Source organism: Humulus lupulus, chromosome 2 (genome assembly GCF_963169125.1).
Source record: "Humulus lupulus chromosome 2, drHumLupu1.1, whole genome shotgun sequence".
Taxonomy (NCBI): domain Eukaryota; kingdom Viridiplantae; phylum Streptophyta; class Magnoliopsida; order Rosales; family Cannabaceae; genus Humulus; species Humulus lupulus.
Genome location: NC_084794.1, coordinates 136,443,394 through 136,463,635, shown reverse-complemented (window position 1 = coordinate 136,463,635; position 20,242 = coordinate 136,443,394). Strand labels below are relative to the sequence as shown.

General features: G+C 36.2%; 1 protein-coding gene and 1 long non-coding RNA gene across 9 annotated transcripts; both read left to right on the top strand.

The window, feature by feature from the left end:
* Nucleotides 1–1,894: 1,894 nt before the first annotated feature.
* Nucleotides 1,895–9,335, top strand: LOC133818544 (uncharacterized). 8 transcript variants are annotated; one of them, XR_009885946.1, is made up of 5 exons: nt 1,895–2,242; nt 2,318–2,431; nt 4,558–5,800; nt 8,208–8,250; nt 9,227–9,335. It is a non-coding gene; the product is annotated as an uncharacterized LOC133818544 (long non-coding RNA). The 8 variants fall into 8 exon arrangements; XR_009885945.1 differs by lacking the exons at nt 8,208–8,250; nt 9,227–9,335 and adding an exon at nt 7,404–7,677 and having other exon boundaries at nt 1,906–2,242; nt 4,558–4,708; nt 5,656–5,800; XR_009885942.1 differs by lacking the exons at nt 8,208–8,250; nt 9,227–9,335 and adding an exon at nt 7,404–7,677 and having other exon boundaries at nt 1,907–2,242; nt 4,558–4,708; nt 5,648–5,800.
* Nucleotides 9,336–17,298: 7,963 nt separating this feature from the next.
* On the top strand, nt 17,299–19,914 carry LOC133814762 (uncharacterized). Its single transcript, XM_062247683.1, has 3 exons — nt 17,299–18,327; nt 18,670–19,508; nt 19,833–19,914. The coding sequence occupies exons 1-3, from the start codon at nt 17,299–17,301 to the stop codon at nt 19,912–19,914; spliced, it is 1,950 nt and encodes a 649-aa protein (XP_062103667.1).
* The last annotated feature ends 328 nt before the right edge of the window (nt 19,915–20,242 follow it).

Sequence of the window (20,242 nt, the reverse complement as noted above, 5' to 3'; positions counted from 1 at the left end):
TAGTAGAATTCGTCTCAAGTGCTTAGGTTTAAGTCCCCAAGCCTCCCCGAGCCTAAAAACCAACTTTGGGTATGGCTGCCTAGGTGGGTCGTGACCTGACCCTAAGGGTCGCGGTGCACCAAAAGTCAGAGGCGCCAACCTCTTGTCCTTGGGGGAGGCGGGCCGTGACTTGCCCTCTAGGGCCGAGGCGCACCCAAAAGTTAGCAAACACCCCAAGGCCTTTTGGGGCACGTAGGCCGCAGCGCCCATGAACTGGGTCGCGACGCGCCCCCATGAACCCATAAATCCCTGGGTTTCTCTGCATTTTTCCCCAATATACAGCCTTAGAATTCAACCCTAAAAACATACCCAAGACAAACTAGGTCCAGGATTCCCAATATCACCTCATAAATAACATATATAGCCTTTAACACCAGTTCAAATTTCCCAAAATCTCAATTTTAGAAACTAACCCTAGCATCCCTAAACATATCCAAACCCAACAAGAATTCAACAATTAGAATCTAAAGTCTTACCTCAGTTAATAGCTTTACTCCTCAGCAATTCCTTGACTGTTCCTAGCTTAGTTTCTCCAAATTTCCATCTCAATTCCCAGGTTTCTCTTCAAGAACTTCCTTCAGAGCACTCCAAAGGGAGAGAGAGAGAGAGTAAGAGAGAGAGAGGGAGTGTTTAAGAAATTTCTGATGGTTCTGGTTACTTCCTAGAGTCTCAACTGAGTTTATCCCTTAACTAAAAAGGACCAAAATGCCCCTAAAATCAACTCAGCCCTCTAATTTCCTTTAAGGGTAAAACAATCATTTGCCTCGTTTCCCGCTAATTCCTCGAGTCGTCCTACCAATTCCCAACCTATCCCGACATACCCAACTAATTACCAAATACTTACCCGTTACTCGTTAAATCCCCAAATATTTTCTAAGTTCCCAGAATACCCCTAGGCTCACCCCGAGCCAGGTATTAAACCCCACTTTGACTATTCTGCCAATTCGCTCACTAGGTATTAAACCCCACAATGTCATTATCAGCGTATTGCAGGTAATAAACCCCACTGCAAATATATCCACATAATAATGTGGTCCTAACCATTTAACACATATAATCGCATTTATGACCTCAATGGACCAAAATTACAAATATGCCCTTATAAACAAGAACGAGCCCACATGCATATTTAATACTTAGAAACATGCATATAAATATATTCATATTATCATATAAATCATGCATGCCACATAATCACGCATTAAATCAACTAATCACACATATATCCAATTATGCTCTCCCGGCATACTACTCAATGAACTAAGCCCTATTAACATTTTTGGGACGTTACAACATATCTTCCTAGAGAAATCTAATAGCCTTCCATGGAAGAAGCCATAACCGTTGAGGCACCAGAGGACGAAGACAGATTCCTCTAAGTTTTGCACAATGACATTGACCATAACATTGATGATTGCTGAAAATTGAAGGATGAGATCAAAATTGTCATTCGAGCTAGACCAGTAGCCCAGTATGCCCGAAACCGAGTTGTTCCTAATCAGTCAACCAGACAGAATGCTCATCCAGGTTCGAAAATACCGATCGGTCAACCCAGAGCTCAGACAGATCAAGGGAATCAAGTCGATCCTCCTCTGATGGTAGGAGGGGATATAACTACTATTGTCAGAGGACCCCATTTGGCAAGCATGAGCAATAGAGCCCCAAAAAGTTCTATACAGGAGCTAAAAACCCACAACGATATTGAATTTATCCCGGAGCAACAGTTATCAAAACAACAACAGTTGGAGAAACAACCAATCATTTTCATGGAGGAGGACACTAGCCACATTCAATTCCTGGATAATGATACATTGGTGGTAACCGTTCAGCTCGCCAACTGAAGGGTACACTACAAGAAATACCCCATTCCACAACACTTGAATATAAGCTTTTTTACAAAGTGTTATTATAGCTAATACTAAAAAGTGGGAGAGTGAAAATCTGAATAAATGATGAAATAACTACTTTCAAGTTTATCTTTTTGAACTGTTACCTTTCAAGCGGGAGAGTGAAAAAAAAGGCGGTACCTTTTGAGGAAAGCCCGCTAAATACTAAAATGTTAAAAAAAATAATTATCTTTTTGAAAAGTCTTAGACTCTCATTTAGTTTCCTTTGTAGCCTTCCATTCGGTCATCTGTCAAAGTCCCTCTCTCCTCCAATCGACCATCATTCTTTCTCTCTTGGTATCAATCTCTCTACTTGGGTAAGTAAGATCTCTCAATGTTTCCTATTTGTGAAATGTAGGGGTTTATTTATTTTCCATAAATAAAATTTTCAGGAATATTCACTCTTTGTTTGGGCATTAAAGATCTACCCCTATATCCTTTCTCCTTTAGTGGTCTCGGCTATCTCTAGTTGTATCTATTACATAGCCAGCCACTCCATCATTGGCGTAAGTCTTTCTTGGTTCATGAAATTTTACATTTTTTATTTATCTAAATTCTTTTACTAATTTGGGTGTTGTTTAGAGAATTTTGTTATTGAAAGTGAATATCATATATCTACATTTATATATATATATATATTATAAGTTAGGTTCAACGAAAGGTGGTCTGTACAATCTGTATATATGTATGTAGAAATCTGTCTGGGTTACCTTTGTTTTCCTTGCCCTTTTTTGGAGGTTAAGCATGTTGCTTTTCCCATGGTGTTCGCTCAATTAATGGTGCAGCAAACATAAGAATGAACATACATGATTACCGTAATGCTTAATAATGATTTCTTTATTATGCTTATCTATTATTTTCAATTCTTGCTGTCTCCTTACACGTGCACAGAGGTCATCTTTTCGTCTTGTAGTAGTAGTATATAAACATCTTATTATTTAATATTTTTTTAACTAAGAATGAATGTACATTTTTTTTAAAAGGAAAAGAATGAATGCACATAATTTTAAAGGAAAAGAATGAATATACATTTGAGTATCACATATATTAGTACTCTTAATTCTTTCATTTTTCTCATCTGACCTATTGAAGACCTATAAAAGTCTTCAATACTTCACTGCCTCATTCTCTCTTCCTCTGCCACTTCAATCTATATGTTACTCTCCCTAACTTTCATTGATTTATCACGACACCATTGTCTCACACATAGTTACTGCTTCCTTTTTTAAAAAACAAATACTATTGTTTATTTGATGTTCACACATATGACACTCCACATTGGTTTTTCTTTATTGGGTACAAAATGCATAGTCACACAAGTTATAGTATTTTATTTTAATTCTTTGAAAGAAAAAAAAAAAACAACTAGGCCAGGTCACTTTTGTATTTTAGTTTATGGAGAAATTGCCAAAATACATGAATAGATATACCATTACAGACATAAATAATTACATATAAATATTCATATTGCATAATGCATAACCAATATGTTTGTTCCATGTTACTCCAAACAAGTGGTAGGGATAGTTTCACACTCATTTGGATGCATAACAAATCAATTCCGTGAATTTCAAACAAGTGGTAGGGATAGTTTGATTGGGACTTCTTTAACGTTATTAGTTTCACACTCATTTGGGGTACCTTGTTATCCTCTTAGATATTATTATTATTACTTTTTTAGATAAAGACATTATTATTACTTCAAAATTGGTGTATTATGGGTATGGTATAATCTGAATTATGAATTAGTGCTTCTCATTGGGACATGTGCAATACTTTTTATAAATATTATTGAATTATACAACATATAGGTGGCAGTAGTTAGGTAATAACACCAAATGTGACATATGGCCGATATTTTTCTCTATTTAGAAGAAGCACTTTTAAAATTTATTTAATATTGAATTGAGTAATATACTATGTGGTGATATACACAAATATTTTCTCCAGTACAAGTTCCATGCTTCTATCCAAGTTATTGAACATAGATTTAATAAGTTTGCTAGCTATTGATGAAAAAAGTATTAAAATTTAATGATAGTGCTTAGTGCATGGAACCTCATGCCAATAATCATATTTTATTACATATATATTATATCTTTTCAAGCTCATATCTCAGATTGAGTTTGTTTATTATTGTGTTTAGATACTTAGGAGTTGTGGGGCTAGTCTATTTATTATATATATATATATGACCGTGCTATTATTTTGATCATTTCTCCAAGTTTCATTGTAATTTCTTTAGTTCAGTTTGATTTTTTTTTTTTTGTGCATATCCAAAATGAATTGCATATTTCATAGGCCTCCTGGAGTAATATACCCTTCAATGGTGGCATTGGAGGTAGTGACTAGAAGCTTGGTCGAATTTGGTTTTGAGGATATGTAAACATAATTTTTTTATTAGAGTTTAAATTGCAATTTATTAATTTGTTAGTTATGCTTAATTTTTGGTCCTGTAGTGTTGGTTGATAATTTTACATATTAGATTTCTTTTACTCATACTTTGATACTTAAATGGTTGAAACCAAACTGGAGTATTGTAAATAAGGTTAATCATATTACCACTATCAAATACACTTAATTAAATAGATAATAATGTTCCTCTCTAATTTTCTGTGACATTACTGCATAGATTGCTGATATTTGATTTATAAGGAATGCCTCAATTTAAGACCCAACTAAATGGAACTAAATAATGGAGTAATATATAGTAGGCATAACCTTACCTGCCAGCGAGCTTGGGTGGATTTCAACATGTTTTTTTGGACTCTTCAAGGTTCTTGGTAAGACATCTTAGTTGCCTATTATGTTAGAGTGTGTTTACTCTTCTTAGTGGCTCTTTAGTTTTCTGTTATGGTTGTTATAAGTAGTTAAACTACTTTCTCAATTGATCTCTTGTATAAATACTCTCTTGTACAAATTACTTGGTCAACAATAATACTTCTTCTTTCCATAAAGATTTTACTCTGTTTCGTTAGAATTAATAGTTCTAACATTTTTTTTGGATTATAATCATTCAAATTTTAGTAAATTTTGAATATTAAAATATGTTGTCATTTCACATGTCATTAATGTGTTGTAACTTCTAGATGAGAATTACATATATATGTTGCAATATAGATTTGATGTATGAGTTATTTTAAGTGGAACTTGATAAATCTCTAATTTTTTTCAATTTTCTGCTTGTCTGGTGAAAGAATTAATCTAACATGAAGAAAATTAATATAAGCTTATATAATGGCTTGTATTGAGGTGAAAAGAGAAATATATTTATATTGTGGCTGTCATTTGTGTTTGAAAGAAATGAAAAAAAATCAAGAGTATTTTCTATTGACAAATATTATTAGAGAGTGTATACATATATGGTTTGTTAATCTATACATTTATGTTTATAGAAATTTATTTTGATTAGTTCTATGTTTTCCCCTGTGTTTCTTTTTAGTGAAGAATGTATTGCTTTTCCTTTTGTTTCATTCTTTTGGCCGTCTTTGCCTAAGTTTGACTTGTATTTTTTTTTAACTTTGTTTGCTTTTTTGCTGGTATTTAATTATATGATATTGTACTTGATGAATGAGATGCTACCTCTAGGTTTTTGCTTCTCTACTTTTGAAAGTCATCTAGCAAATTTTGCTTTGTGACAACTATTATTTTTTAATGTGATTTCTTTACCCCCTTATTGCAATCTTTACTTATTACTTTTTTTTTGTGTTGCATGAAATGAGAATGCAAGGATGCATGCAATATTGATTCCACGTAGTTGGGGAGAATCGTTTTCTTGTTGTTTTAAGCTCACTTCAAGTCTTCTACATCCATCGGCTTTTAAGCAAGCTAATCGCCTACAATCTGGTTCAAGAACTGCATCACAATATCATTAAGTCAGTATGTGCCAATTTAGTAATACCACAATAGGCTTTGTAGAGTCCAAGAACTTTACTTAGCTAATTGTTTAGTAGTATTATAGTATGTTTAGTGTTATCTTTGTTACTATGGATTTTTGGTTCAGACCGGGAATTATTTGGACACTCATAGTAGTACTTATAGATTTTCTAAGTTTAACCTATAGTTTAAGAATATTAAGTATAACCTAAGGTTTGATTAATGTGACTGATATTAAGGATTATATTATTATATTATAAGGTTTAGACATCAACTAATAGGATTTTAAGCACATGTTTTGAATGGTAAGTAAGGATTAAGTATTTTTGAAGATTAAATTAAATAAGGGTAAAGTTTGAATGTTATAGGGTCAGTCAGCAGCTTTGAGTACGTTGAGGGCTTAGTCAAGGCTGTTTACTCCATTCAAACTTAGCTAAAAATGTGTAAATTCGTGTTTAAATATTCAGCGTATGCCGATATATCGCAGCTATAGGGGGCGATATATCGCAGCACGTAGATACGGAAAACACGAATCGATGCACGGTCGCCTCGGGAACAAAGGTCCAGGCGATATATCGCCTATAGGGGGCGATATATCGCCTCCACCAGCATGTTTTCAAATACTTTTGAATTCTTTTCCTTTCAGCCATTCAAACTCCTTCAACAGTCCATCATCTTTTGAACGAGTCTTCAGCCTCTGCTGAACGATTATTCAAATGATTTTCACCTAAAAAGCCATTATTTTTATTCAAGTAAAATCAAGATATTTTAATTCCCAAACTCTATAAATAGGACCTAGTACCCAGCCATTATTCACCATTTGCTCTAAGTTCAGAAGCTGCTAGTGTTAAGTGAGTGTGAGAGTGTAAACACTTGGTTTGGGGAAAAACTATAAGCTTAAACATCATAAGCTTATCAAACACTTTGGGAAGTGAGTTCTATAGTATTTCGGTGGAGGTTAGATTGATCTTGCAATCTTTGAGGTAAACCCAAAACTCTAGTTCCTTTCTATATTTTATGTTATTTCCTTTCTCAAAACCTTCTACTCAGTCCCCTAACCTTATTTTTATTTTGGTTAGGGAATCCAAGCTCTTAAGCATATAAGTCGGTAAGTATGTTTTTTTTTATGGTTTAGTCTTTCCATCTCTTTCATTTCATCTCCTTTCTTAGACTCACTCTTTCTTATGGTTTTAGGAGTGTTCCAAAAGTCCCAACTCAGTCCATAATCCCGGTAACTTTGGTAAGGAAAATAGGCTAGAATCAATATGTTATGTGCTTATGTTATCTATATGTTTTATGTTATTAAAAGTGTTATGATATGTATATGTGTATGTTTGTAGGCTTGGGCATATGACCCATATGACTAACAAGACTCCAAATGGGTTATGGGCATATGACCTACTTAGCTAGTAGGACCCCACTAATCCTATGGGCATATGCTTGTTTAGTCTATGGGACCCCAAGTAATAATGACCATTATAATAAGTGTATGTTATATGTATTATGTTAAGTCTTTATGTTTTCTTATGAAATTATGTATATGATTTTGTGTTAGATTTTCCTTGCTGGGCATTAGGCTCACTCCTTTCTGTTTATGTGCAGGAAAATAAGCTTAGAGGCGGTAAGATTCGTGGCGCTTGGAGGATGTGTATCGATGATGAATGGAGTCAAGGGGCCGAGCGTTAATCGATTCGAGGATGTAGTTTCGGTTTTATGTCTTTTTATATGTATTTTCCGCACTAATTATGTAATGTTTTATTATTTTAAATTATGTTTTTGTTTTCAAGACAATGGGATCCCATATCCGTTTTGGTATTTACTTTGTAAATAACTCTTATTTTGCAAGTTATTCAATAAATTATGGTATTTTCGCAAATGTAAGTTCTTTTAAGGATTTTATTTATAGTTTCGTTAATGGTCCAAATAGTCTAGATTAGTGGGTTATTACAGGCTTGTAGATATTTTTTTGGACAATTATTTGCATCATTTGCATACAATTACCAAAGACAATGTAGTACTTGTAAGCTTATATTAGGCTAAATATTGTAATTTTTTTAAAGTGATTACTTGAGACCAAATAATGCTCCTCCTTCTTCCTAATAGATTCAATATGGCAATGTATATTTGCTTCAATTCAATGTCTTATGTGTTAGTGCAATAAAGGTTAGTTCTTGATGAAATTGAATTTTGATGGTCATTATAGTTGCTTTATTGCAACGCCCATGGGAGATAATGGTGATATATTAGGAGTTAACTGATTTTTTATTTGAAAATAATAATAAATTGGAAATATTATTATAAGATTATATGATTTAAAAATGAAAATTGCAAACTGATATTGTTTTTGGGTTTAGATTTCTGGTTGTCTTCTTAATGTTTTAATATATTGTTTGTTAGGTTTTAAAGGAGCTTTGAGATTGTGGAGTTAGACTTCGATACAGATCCTAAGGTAACTTGTTCTGTCTTTCTTTTTAGTTTCAATATTGTTAAAATTAAAAGAAATATGTTGACACAAAAAGATGCAATGTGTATATATTCAGTCTCCTTTTGAGCCAAACTTCTCTTAGCACTCATAGCTTGCAAATTACTTATGCTTTTTGGTATTTTGCTTAAACACAGTCTTAGCTATATTGTATGCACGCTAGAGACCGTGGTATGCTCACTGAGATGGTTAGAGACAGTGGTTGTCACCAGCTTAGAAAGTTTACATTAGTATATAGAAGAGATAAGAAGATACATTCTTGTTAGTATAAGGTTATCAAAGTTTACTAGCTTAAAAGACAGTGGTTGTCAAATATGATATGTCATATATTAAATTGAGGCAGAAATGAGCATAGACTTGTTAGTATAAGGTTATCAATATTGAGTGTTGTTTTGGTTTGGTCATATAGTATCTAATTCTGGTAGAGGAACTTGAAAAAGAGATAGTTTTGAACAATTTGTTTGTAGCAATATTCAACTAGGATTGGGATGAAAATAACTTTATGTTTTGTTGTTGAGTTGTGTATTTTGTTTGAGTGATCTTGAGAACTTAGAGAGAATGAGATTATTAATTAGTATTTGTATCTTAGATTATAGTTTGTATCTAAATGATATTTTTTGGCTTTTCTTGATATGAGAATTAACACTAACTATATTAGGCATTAATGTTAGTGTTTATTTACTCTCTTCCTTCTATGATTTGTATGGAACAATTTATTTCCAATTTGTTTTATGTTCAAATAAATTCAAATTTTATTCTTTTTCATGTCATTAAAAGCTTTACATCACAGTCTTTTTCTTTATAATTTCATTTTAGCCAAATAAGAAGATTTAACTCCATCTCTATTTTGTTTCTCAATCTGATGTTATTCTAATAAATTTTTGCTATATATTGTCCTTGCCTATTTAATTTTATTTAATGCTGAGTTTTTTTTTCTCTTTAGTTGAAACTTTTCTAGTTGGCTGCCTTCAAAAGAAGAGGCAAGATACTTGGTGTGCAAGTAATTTTTTACGAGAGACTCTTATTTTTGTTTGCAAGAGGTATTCCTTTTACCTTGGTTTTATATTATTGAAATATTACAGGAGTTTGAGTATCTTAAATATTCATCCATAGTGAAGTAGTTTATGAGATTATTATTATGTGCTGCGGTGATAACGAAAGGTTGAGACCTTGTGTGTCTTAGTGAAGTAGGATCTGAGAAATTTGTGTACTGTGGTGAGATAAGGAAGAAAACATGTGTATTGTTTGTCTATATGCTTGTTAAGGTAGCTTTCATTTCCAATTGATTTTACATATGTAGGTCACTTAATGTCAAAGAACAGTCAATAATTGAAAATACCACTACAAGAATACCAACCAAAAATAGAACCTCCCCTCCTTGATATTGAAAACCCAATAACTAAACACAGAAAGAGAGTACTTTAAGTACTAATAAGATATAAGGAAGGCCATGCACTTGAAATTATTGGACAACTAGCATTGTTAATACTTATAAAAAAAAAGGGCCTTGCCTAAGAGCAGCTTCCCACAGAGAGCCCCCACCAGAAGAAGAGCAAAAATTCTTCAACACCTTCAAACTATCGGCATTGTCAAATATCCTAGCATTAAATTAGATATACAATTTTACATATAGCTATACTTGCATTTTTCTATATAAGAACGTATGAATGCCTATGAATACAAATATCTATTCCATATAAAATATATATATATTCCTCATCTTCATATAAGGAAAATAAAAACTTTTAAAAAAATTATTTAGCTAGAAATTAAGGAGTTATGACATTAAAACAAATTGCTTTTCTTGAGGTAAAAACCATACCCTCATATAGTATTTAAAAAAATAATGATGAGTTAGTATATGGAATTAAGAAAAATATATCAATACTTGTCAATTAAACTAAAGTAAATTTTATTTGAATTTTATAGTTATGAAGCATTAAAGTAAATATGCACCTTGTATGAGAAAAAAATAATATATTCATTGCCCATAGTAGTAAAAGCAATAAGAATAGCAATTAGAGATCGTGTTATTGAAATAGAAAGAGAAATATCTAAGTGTAAAAGTACAATTCTACTCACTCAATTCCTCATTCCTATACTCGACCAGGTTGGCTATATGTACCCTTTTAAACTGCCCCAAACCTAGTGCTAACAATGCTCCCCTCCCATTAGAGTGCCATATGTCCATACTAACAATTTACTCCTACCCAACTAGAGTCCTATCATTCTTTCCTTTGATAAATGAGCTTAATTGATTATTTAAATTGGTGCTAGTTTCAAATGCTTCAATCTAGCATTCAAAGAATGGGATTACTCGAAAATAACTACATTCTATTCTCTATTCCAAAATAGGAGTTGTACTTGTCCTTCTAAACTTCATAGCAATAGCATCAAATAAAAAGTACTAAAATTTTGAAGTCACTTTAGTATAAATCCATGTACATTATCTAACAATAACATCTCAACGTAACTTCACTTTATATAGTTACAATGTGTACAAGAACAAAAGCTTGAGTAATAAACATAATAAAATTAAATAAAAAAGAATAATATACCTGATATAACCATAATAGTCTTTTCTTTGTCTCCAAGTTGTCAAATTTCAATGTTGGATGTTCACTACCACCTCAGATTCTCGTTTTATTGAGAAATAGAATCCTACTTCTCTCTTTACATTGAAAGAGTAACACCTACAGTTTGCCTTACTTATCTCATACGAATCATATATCAGATAATGACAAAACCTAGACCTGTTAATTTTCCAAGTGTTTCTGAATAGAAATTGGGTTATTATTTAATGTTTGTCCAATTTTTTTTTTATTAACTAATTCTTAGTGCAATATAACATCAGCCAATTCCTACAATGTATATACTCCACACTATTGTACTTTCTTATTCATTATTTAAATATCAACTTAATAATTGAGGATGTTCCCTTTTCAACTTTTATTTAAAATGAGTGTGTTGACGCTGTTTTTCGTCAATCAGTGAAAGAAGAGCACATAAACAACAAACAGTAATGACCAATTAAAATATAATGACGCAAAACACGATTTTTACGTGGTTCAGCAGTTAAATCTGCCTAGTCCACGAGTCTCTGTTATTAAACTCAAGATTATCTCTGAAAATTCTTAAACATGAATTCTTCAGAATTTTCTCTCAAGGTTCAGACTTTCGGTCCCTTACAATGGTGCACAACTTCTCTATTTATAGAGAAGGATGCAGAATACTATCCCACATATTTTGGGTAGTTACTCTTTTTGTGTAAATAAAATAAATGGCTTTAAATGCCTATAATCAGATATAAAAGGAAACGTCCCCTGAAGACTAGGGGGCGTATAACTAACCAAATAATATCCCACGACTTTAGGGGATTTACAGTAATAAATGAAGATTACTTCTCTTATGGACAACACTTATAGATATTCACGGTTTTTATCATATATCTCCAAGGCCTTAGCCTCCCAGGTTTCTCGTCAGCTTTCGAGCTAATGACGTCTCCCGAGGTCACACGGCTTTCGAGATCGTATGTGCGTCGAGCTCGGAACCCCTGATCCGAGGTCATCCCTGAGGATAGATGCTTCTCCGGAGCTACCTTTTCGAGATCGTGAACACTTCGAGGTCACCATATTCGAGGTCGTCTTAGTCTTGCAGGCTCGATATTTAGTCCCTGGAGCATACTCTAAACCTTACGAGTCCATTCGTTTGTGAATCCAACTTTCAAAGTTACGTTTAACATAGCTCGAAATCTGGGTATAACATCTTGGAACTAATATTTTCTCTATCCCTAAACACTGTCTCAGAACTAATATTCCAATATCTCATGTGTCGAGTATATCTTTTGAACCAGAAATATTTTCCTACCATTACTCTACGTGCCCACACACTGACGTGTAGAGATACATCTTGGAAGATCATGGTTTGTGTATTTTGAAGACTGCTTTGGATTGGAAGTTCATTGGAGATACAAAAAGATAGTGATGATTCTTGATAGTTCTTCAACGGGTAAATCCTCATCTTCTTATTTCTTTATGATTAATGTTTTGCATGTTAATGGATCCGCTTATTTAAAGTTTGTTTTAATAATATGTTTTTTTAAAATCTCTTGGCCAGACACTCTGTGCTTTCTGCTGCGCATATGGTAAACTATTTACCAGCACTAGGCGTGGTCCAACTAAAGAGAACGACCTGGTGGCCCCACCAAATCCTCCTTCTCCCATCCTTCGAGGGACGTTGAGGAGGACCCTCATGAGATTCTGGATGAAGGCAATGCCGACCACATCCCTCAACAGCCCGAGGCGGCACGGGAGGACGTCGCCACCTTGAGAGAATAGATGACACGGTTGCGTGTCGTGAACGCCGTTGTTGTAACTAAGATGGATGTCCAGTGCCAGGACATGGATCTACGACAATGAGAGGCGATCCTCGCCTTCGAGATGGCCATACACATGGCAGTGAGGCGTCGCCAAGCTTTTTCAAGGCAGCCCCATGCCTTGGATTTAGAAGGAGTGAAGCAATCAACTGCTCGTCACACCAGGTGCACTACTAATCCTAAAAGATCCTAGTCCTAGGCAAGACGACCTCCTCGACCTCCAAACTAAGGAGGACAACGACCACCCCAAGCTTGGGACTAAAGGGAAGGCTCACTTAGTCGCTCACTTCATATCCAACCATATAGGCGAGAGAAGGACGCTAATAACGCTCACACTAGTAGCATCTTCACACGTCTTGGAGAAAAAGTGAGACCCAGGAATGAGCCTGGTCTGCTCGAACACCTCAACAACAAGTGAGGTGAAACTCAAGGACAGAACATGGAGAGCCAAGGCGACTTGCGTGACCATATGAATACTCGAAGGGAAGACCAAGGAGACTACCATGGGCGACCTTCAGTCGCCAACACTCAAGGGGTCCCATTCGTTAATGGCCGAGAGGTCCTAGTCACCAATGACCTAGTTCTTGCTTAGATTGAGGAATTGAGAAGGGCGATCCGGGATATGTGTGAGACCAAGAATGGTGAGTCTGCTTTGAATCCAAGAAAGGTGAGCTCCTTCTCTCCCGCCATCATCGACGCACATCTACCTGACAACTTGAGGATGCCACTGATGGTGACCTATGACGACAAAGGATATCTCATTGAGCATACCAACAACTTTGAGATTCAGATGGAGATCCAGAAGGTGTCAGACAATGCCGATGGAAGGTTTTCCCGGTCACATTGGTCTGACCCGTAAAGCAATGATTTTGGAAGTATCCTCCCAGATCCATTGTATCTTGGGAACAACTCACTCAAGACTTCTACCAGTAGCTCTACGTTGCATGCATCCACCCTCGAAAGGCCAACCACCTTGCCAACCTAAAGCAGGGAAAAAAATGAGACTTTGAAGGAATACGTCATGAGGTTCTAAGAGGAAGCTGCTCAGCCCAAGACTGTTGGCAACGAGGAATGACTAATCGCGACCATGTCTGGTATCAGAGTCCAGAGCCCTCTGTGGAAAAACTTGACCAAGAAGGCAGCCATTTCAATGTGTGATTTCTTGGACTACGCGGATAAGTTCATCAAGTTAGATGAGGCAGTAAAGGATGTCGACCCGACGAAGACTGGAAATCATGGTTGAAGGAGGGGCGAGGACCGAAAGGGTAGTGAGAACAACAATAATGGGAAGAGAGCGAGTAGTCACCAAGTGTCCCACAAACCAGGGAAAGACAATAAGAAGACTAAGCAAGAAGGAAGATAGCCAGCGTATGAGCCACGTTTCACCAACTACACCGCCTTGGCATGGATGCATGAAGAAATCTTCGTAGCAACTGAAGGCCAAAAGACATACAAAAAGCCTATTCCTATAAGGAAGGATCAAAGCAAGCGTGACTAGACCAAAAAATGTTGTTACCACAAGGGCCATGGTCATAACACTAAAGAATGTCGTTAGCTAAAGGACGAGCTATAATTCCTGGTCAAATAGGGACATATAGCTCATTACGTCAATCGCCGCCCAGGCCAGAATTAGAACAATGGCCGGAATGATGGGAGGTAAAGACAGTAGTCGCCTCCAAAACGACTACGGTCGCCAGCCAATGCATACGAGGTGTCGGACGTGATAGCTATTGTCATCACAATTTGTGGAGGACCATACCTCACAGAGGATGGTAACAAGTGTCGGGAAAGGTATGCACGTGATTTGTGACATCAAACAAATGAAGTAATGACAAATGAGGAGAGACCAAGCAAGGTCTCACACATGGAAGAACAAGACATCGCCTTCACCATTGAAGACTCGAGACACGTTCATTACCCACCCAATGAACCCACGGTCATCGCAGCTCATATCCCTACCCTAAAAGTACTAAGAGTTCTAGTTGAAAACAAAAGTTAGTCATGTCTGGATAAAATGAAACAGATTGTTCGTGACCTTATGCAGGTGCTCAACCACGATCCACGTGTTCAATGGCGAGGGCTTGGACCCTATTGGATCCATCAAGCTCTCAGTGACCCTAGGTGATCCCAATCTGAGAGTGGGGATTTTATTCTAATAAATACTAAATGATATTCTAATAAATACTAATCCAATTATGCAAAATAAATAATCGTGCCCTAGATTAATTTTATTTTTCCTTTTTCAAATAGAATACCATTTAATTTACTATAACAATTTTATTAAATAAGAAAATAAACATCTTTAAATTCATTTTACCATCTTAACTAATTAAGAATAAATAAATTATATTAGTTATCAAATAAAAACATATAATCAATCCTAAACATGTTTCTAAAAGATGCATGCTTAATATGTACTGTGTGGGTAATATTTATGGCATGTTATAATGCATGATAACGTATTAAAAAACTTAATAATGTTAAAGAAAATAAATAAATAAAATAAATGCAGGTCGGGTGCTTTGGGTATTTCTAGAAAATTACAACACTTGCAAAAAATAGGCATAAATAATTAAACTAACTAAGGCCTAATGAAGAGCAACTCCTTTGATCTTTGAACATTTTCTTTTAGTCTTTGGGCCATTACCATTTTAATTATCCATTATGAATTAAATAACCTTTTACTTATTGAAAACAACTTTAAAATAATCAAACTTTGGGTTTAATACCCAACAAGTTATTGAGGCCCAATAGGAATTTGGACTCACCATAATTAATTAAAAAATCATAATTAAAACACTTTTAATTATATTGGGCTCAAAATGGCCCATATGGACAATTACATATCCATTAGGGTTTGCATGAAACAAACCCTAATAGGTGTGTCATGGTGAACGGTGGTTGGCAGGGCGTTGGGTGCAGAGGCGCGGCACGACATGGGGCGCTCATGAACGGCGTGGGTAGCTGGGGCACTGGCACAGTGTTGCGAGGTGTGCATGCAGGGCAGGCATGGCGTGGCACAAGTGCGCAGGCAGCGTGGGGGTCATGGGCGTAGGGGAGGCACAGCGCAGGCTCGAGTGGCCTTTCTCATTCACAAAGTAAATAATAAACGGGGGATCATCTGTTATCTCCATTTCAACCAAAACTCTAGCAAATCTAATCATGGATCTTTCCTTAGTGAACTTATCCACCATAATTGGTTTCCCTATGGTGCTAACTAAGGCACTAAGGCATTTTTGGCCCCAATATTGAAGCCCTAGATTAGGCAATCTGATCCAAAGAGGCACAGAATGAACTAGCCTCACTGTGTGTAAATCTTGAGTCTAGGGTCGCACTATAACTGGTTTCTTGTCAAACTGCAAAATTCCAGTTTCCAGCACTAAATCTCGAGTAGCCTCATCATTGAATTTGAAAATGGTGAGTCCCATATTCATCCGCACAACTCGTTCGATGCCAAGGTGTCCCCAGATACGTTTAACAAAGCCTTCAAAAACTGCAAATGGGGGATTAGCTCCCATCACCATACCTATCACCACAGAGCTCCAATTTTGAGCTTGCTCTGCAACCTCTGCCATATCAATTTGAGCAACTCGCTTTACATTTTTCATCATCAGTTCCTCATAATGAAGCTTGGTCGCCGCACTAATCTGATGTTTTTCTTTGAGTTTCGCCCAATGAGATTGAGCTGAAGATTGAAAGTCTTCCTTCTCAGCTTCCTCAGCCCAATTCGTCTTCGGCAATTCTTCCTCTGAGCTCTTCAGACCACCATGGACTGAGCTCTCATACATCTTCGATAATGGGTTATCCATCAATTCCTTTTCTTCAATCATTTGCATTAGCAATTCTAACTCTGGAAGCGCAATCCGCTCTTGTTCCTTATTTGGAGATTCATTCACAATCGTGATTTCCTGATTTGAAGGGGGCTCCTTGATTCGAGCTCGAGATGCAGGCTTTCGAGCAACCCTCTTCTTCTTCATCGCGGGAGAGAAGAGAGGTTCTACGCACGCCTCTTAATATCAAGATCAAAAAGATGATCAATTTTATTATTATTATTACTATTATAATAATAATAATAATAATAATGTCTATATATATAATTAGTTGATTGACTCATTCAGAGGTTGATGGACTGCTCCAATATAATTAGTTGGAATGTCAGGGGTATGAATAAGAGGGATAAGCAGTGTGATATCCTGAGTATCTTGAAGATGAATAAAGTTGGGATTGGTGCCTTATTAGAGAATAAATTGAAGAAGGATAAAGTTGATGATATGATGGCTAAGTTGTTCCTTGGCTGGGATTATTACTGCAGTAATGTCACAGAAGGAAGAATTTTAGTTCTTTGGCAGAAGTATTTTATCAAAGTTCAAGTCCTGATGGAACACCAACAGTTTGTTCACTGCTTGGTTAAATTAACAGGTATGCAGATGGTTTTCTTGGTCACTTTTGTGTATGGCCTAAACACCATTGATGAGAGATTGGAGATCTGGAAAGGTCTTTCTTCTACACCTTTACATGTAAAGCCTTGGCTGATTGTAGGAGACTTCAATGTTGTTTTTAACTTTGATGACAGAGCTGGTGGGAAGACAATAAGTGCTGCTGAGCTTCTTGACTCTACTGCCTAGCTAGCTTAAATTCAGATGGCTGCTCTCAAGAGCATTGGCTCTAAATATACCTGGTCTAATAAGCAGGATGGAGGGGATAGGGTATACTCGAAGATTGATCATGCTTTTTCTAATGAAGATTGGGTGGATGAATTGCCTAACACTATTGCTGAATTCCAATGGGATGTTAACTCGGATCACTATTATTGCCTAATTAAAACTCACAAACATGGAAATTTGGGCACAAAGCCATTTAGATTTTTTAATCTTTGGATTGCTCACAGAGGGTTCAAGGATGTTGTTAAGGGTAACTGGAACAAACCTATGGCAGTGAAGGGATTACATGGTGTGATTAAGAAGCTGCTCCGGCTCAAGCATGCTTTGAAAGCCTTCAACAGGGATGAAATTGGAGATGTAGAGCAGGGATATCATCAAGATAAAGGTGAGTATCAACTGGCCCTTACTAGAGCTCAAGCTTCCCCAACAAATAACTCAGTTCAGGAGGCTAAAAAGCTTGCTGCAGTCAGGTATCAACATCACTCTGCTATGTATAGAAGCTTTTTGATTCAACGTAGCAAAGTAACTTGGCTGCAGAAGGGTGATGACAATAACTCGTTCTTTCATGCTTGCATTAAAAAAAGGAGAGAGGAAAATCGAATTGTTTCATTTCAGAATGAGCAAGGGGTTGTAATTGATGATTACAATGAAGTTTTTCAACATTTCCTGGATCATTTCAGGGTATTTATGGGAAGCACCAGTTCAGCAACGAGTCCTATTAATTCTCAATGCATTGACCTTGGTTCTTGTCTTGATATTGAGATGCAGCTGAGACTTATTAGGAAGTTTAGTAAAGCTGATGTTAAAAAGGCTTTGTTTAGCATTCTGGGCACAAAAAGTCCAGGCCATGATGGCTATGGCTCTGAGTTTTACAAGGCAATGTGGCAGGACATAGGTGATGAAATCTCTGAGGCAATTCTTGAGTTCTGTAACACTGGGAAGATTCCTGCAAAGCTTAATGAAACAGTGCTAGCTCTAGTGCCAAAAATTGATATGCCTAGCAGTGCGGTTGACTATAGACCTATTGCATGCTGCAACACTTTATATAAGTATATTTAAAAAATGATTTGTAGTAGGCTCTCGGAAGTTCTTCCTAACCTGGTCAGTCAGAATCAAGGTGCTTTTGTAAAAGGGAGGTCTCTAGCTCATAATATTCTCATATTTCAAGATTTGGTCAAGAATTACAATAGGAAGAATAAGATAGACTTAAGTAAAGCCTATGATACAGTTGATTAGTGCTTTCTGGAGAGGTTGCTGGTCTGTCTGAGATTTCCTACCAGGTTCATTCATTGGGTCATGGTGTGTCCTCGTGGCACTTCTTATGTTCTCATGATGAATGGCAGATTGTAGGGGGGTTTTCAGGGTGTTAAGGGTCTTCGCCAAGGAGACCCTATCTCCCCATTACTATTTGTACTGGTTATGGAATACCTCACTCGATTGCTTCAGCTAGGGGCTCAGCAACATGATTTCAGGTTTCATTCTTTGTGTAAAAGCCTCAAGATCATCAACCTCTACTTTGCAGATGATCTAATTATTTTCTATAAAGCTAACAGAGGCTCTGTTCAGTGTGTTAAAAAGATATTCGATGACTTCTGCAGCAGTACAGGGTTGAAGGCTAACCTAAGCAAATCACAAGTGTACTTTGGAGGTGTTTTGAATGATAACAAGGCCAATTTGCTTCAGATATTGCAGTTTGAAGAGGGAACATTTCCTCTTAAATACCTTGGGGTTCCTATGAGGCCAACAAAATGGAAAGCGACAGATTGCGGAGTGATTCTCAAAAAGATTAAGCTAAGGCTTCACACTTGGGCAAGTACGCATCTCTCTTATGCAGGGTGGTCCCAACTCATAACTTCTGTCCTATTGGGTTTGCGGAACTACTGGATGAATATATTCTTGCTCCCCCAAAGTATTGTCAAAGAGGTTGAAAAATTATGCATGTGGTTCCTGTGGGGTAACAACGGTACCAGAAGTAACTTCCATCTTACCTCCTTGTCCAAAGTTTTCTTGCTAAAAGCTTTTGGGGGTTTGGGTGTTGGTGAAGGAGCTAAGTGGAACAAGGCAATGCTTGCTAAATATGTTTGGGCCATTAGTCACCAACAGGAGACTTTGTGGGTGAAGTGGATAAATATTGTCTACTTAAAAGGCCAATGTTTTTGGCAATACCAACTTAAGTCAGATTCAAGTTGGTATTGACGCAAACTTTGTCACATTCGAGATGTCTTTACTCAAAGGGAAATAGATGATGCTAGCAGCCATGGGAGGTTCAAAATTGGTATGCTCTATAAGATTTTTATCCACCAAGATAAAGTCAAATACCAACACTTTGTGTGGAATAGGATGAGTGTGCCAAAGCATCATTTTATAATTTGGCAAGCATTTAATGACAATTTGTTAACCCGGGATCACTTGCAAATGGTGCTTATGCATCTAGACTACTACCTTTGCCCGGTTTGTGGAAAGATTGAAGAGAACCATGATCATTTATTTTGAATTGTGATTTCTCTCAGCAGGTTGTGCACCAGATCCAAGCTTGAATTGACTGCAATTGGTCTTTATGGTTCAAAGATTGGACCTGTTGGATTGAAGATATGAGCAATGGTGTTAAGGCAGCGATTATGGCAGCAGTTTTTTCAGCAACAATTTATAACATTTGGCAAAATAGGAATACTTGTTTTTTTAATAGTTACTCTCATAGAGTGAATGTAATTGTAGATATGATAAAAAGAGATATAGTTTATAGAGTTAGTAGCTTTACTCAAAAGAAAATGAAGAAAATGAGAGGATCTTTGTGAGGAAAGTGTGCTCCTTGTAGTGTTGCTGATGTTTGTTTGTATTTGTGTTTGTGATTAATGAAGACATTCTTTCTTGATCAAAAAAAAAAAAAAAATTGATCATCTTAATAATAATAAATAAATGATAA

Bases quoted from the DNA above. Each gene is read 5' to 3' on its own strand.
- LOC133814762 (XM_062247683.1), top strand. From the start codon at position 17,299: ATGGCTGCTCTCAAGAGCATTGGCTCTAAATATACCTGGTCTAATAAG. The intron at 18,328-18,669 runs GTTGACTATAGA...GGCAGATTGTAG, and splicing joins TTGATATGCCTAGCAGTGCG to GGGGGTTTTCAGGGTGTTAA. The intron at 19,509-19,832 runs GTATTGACGCAA...TTCTCTCAGCAG, and splicing joins CTTAAGTCAGATTCAAGTTG to GTTGTGCACCAGATCCAAGC.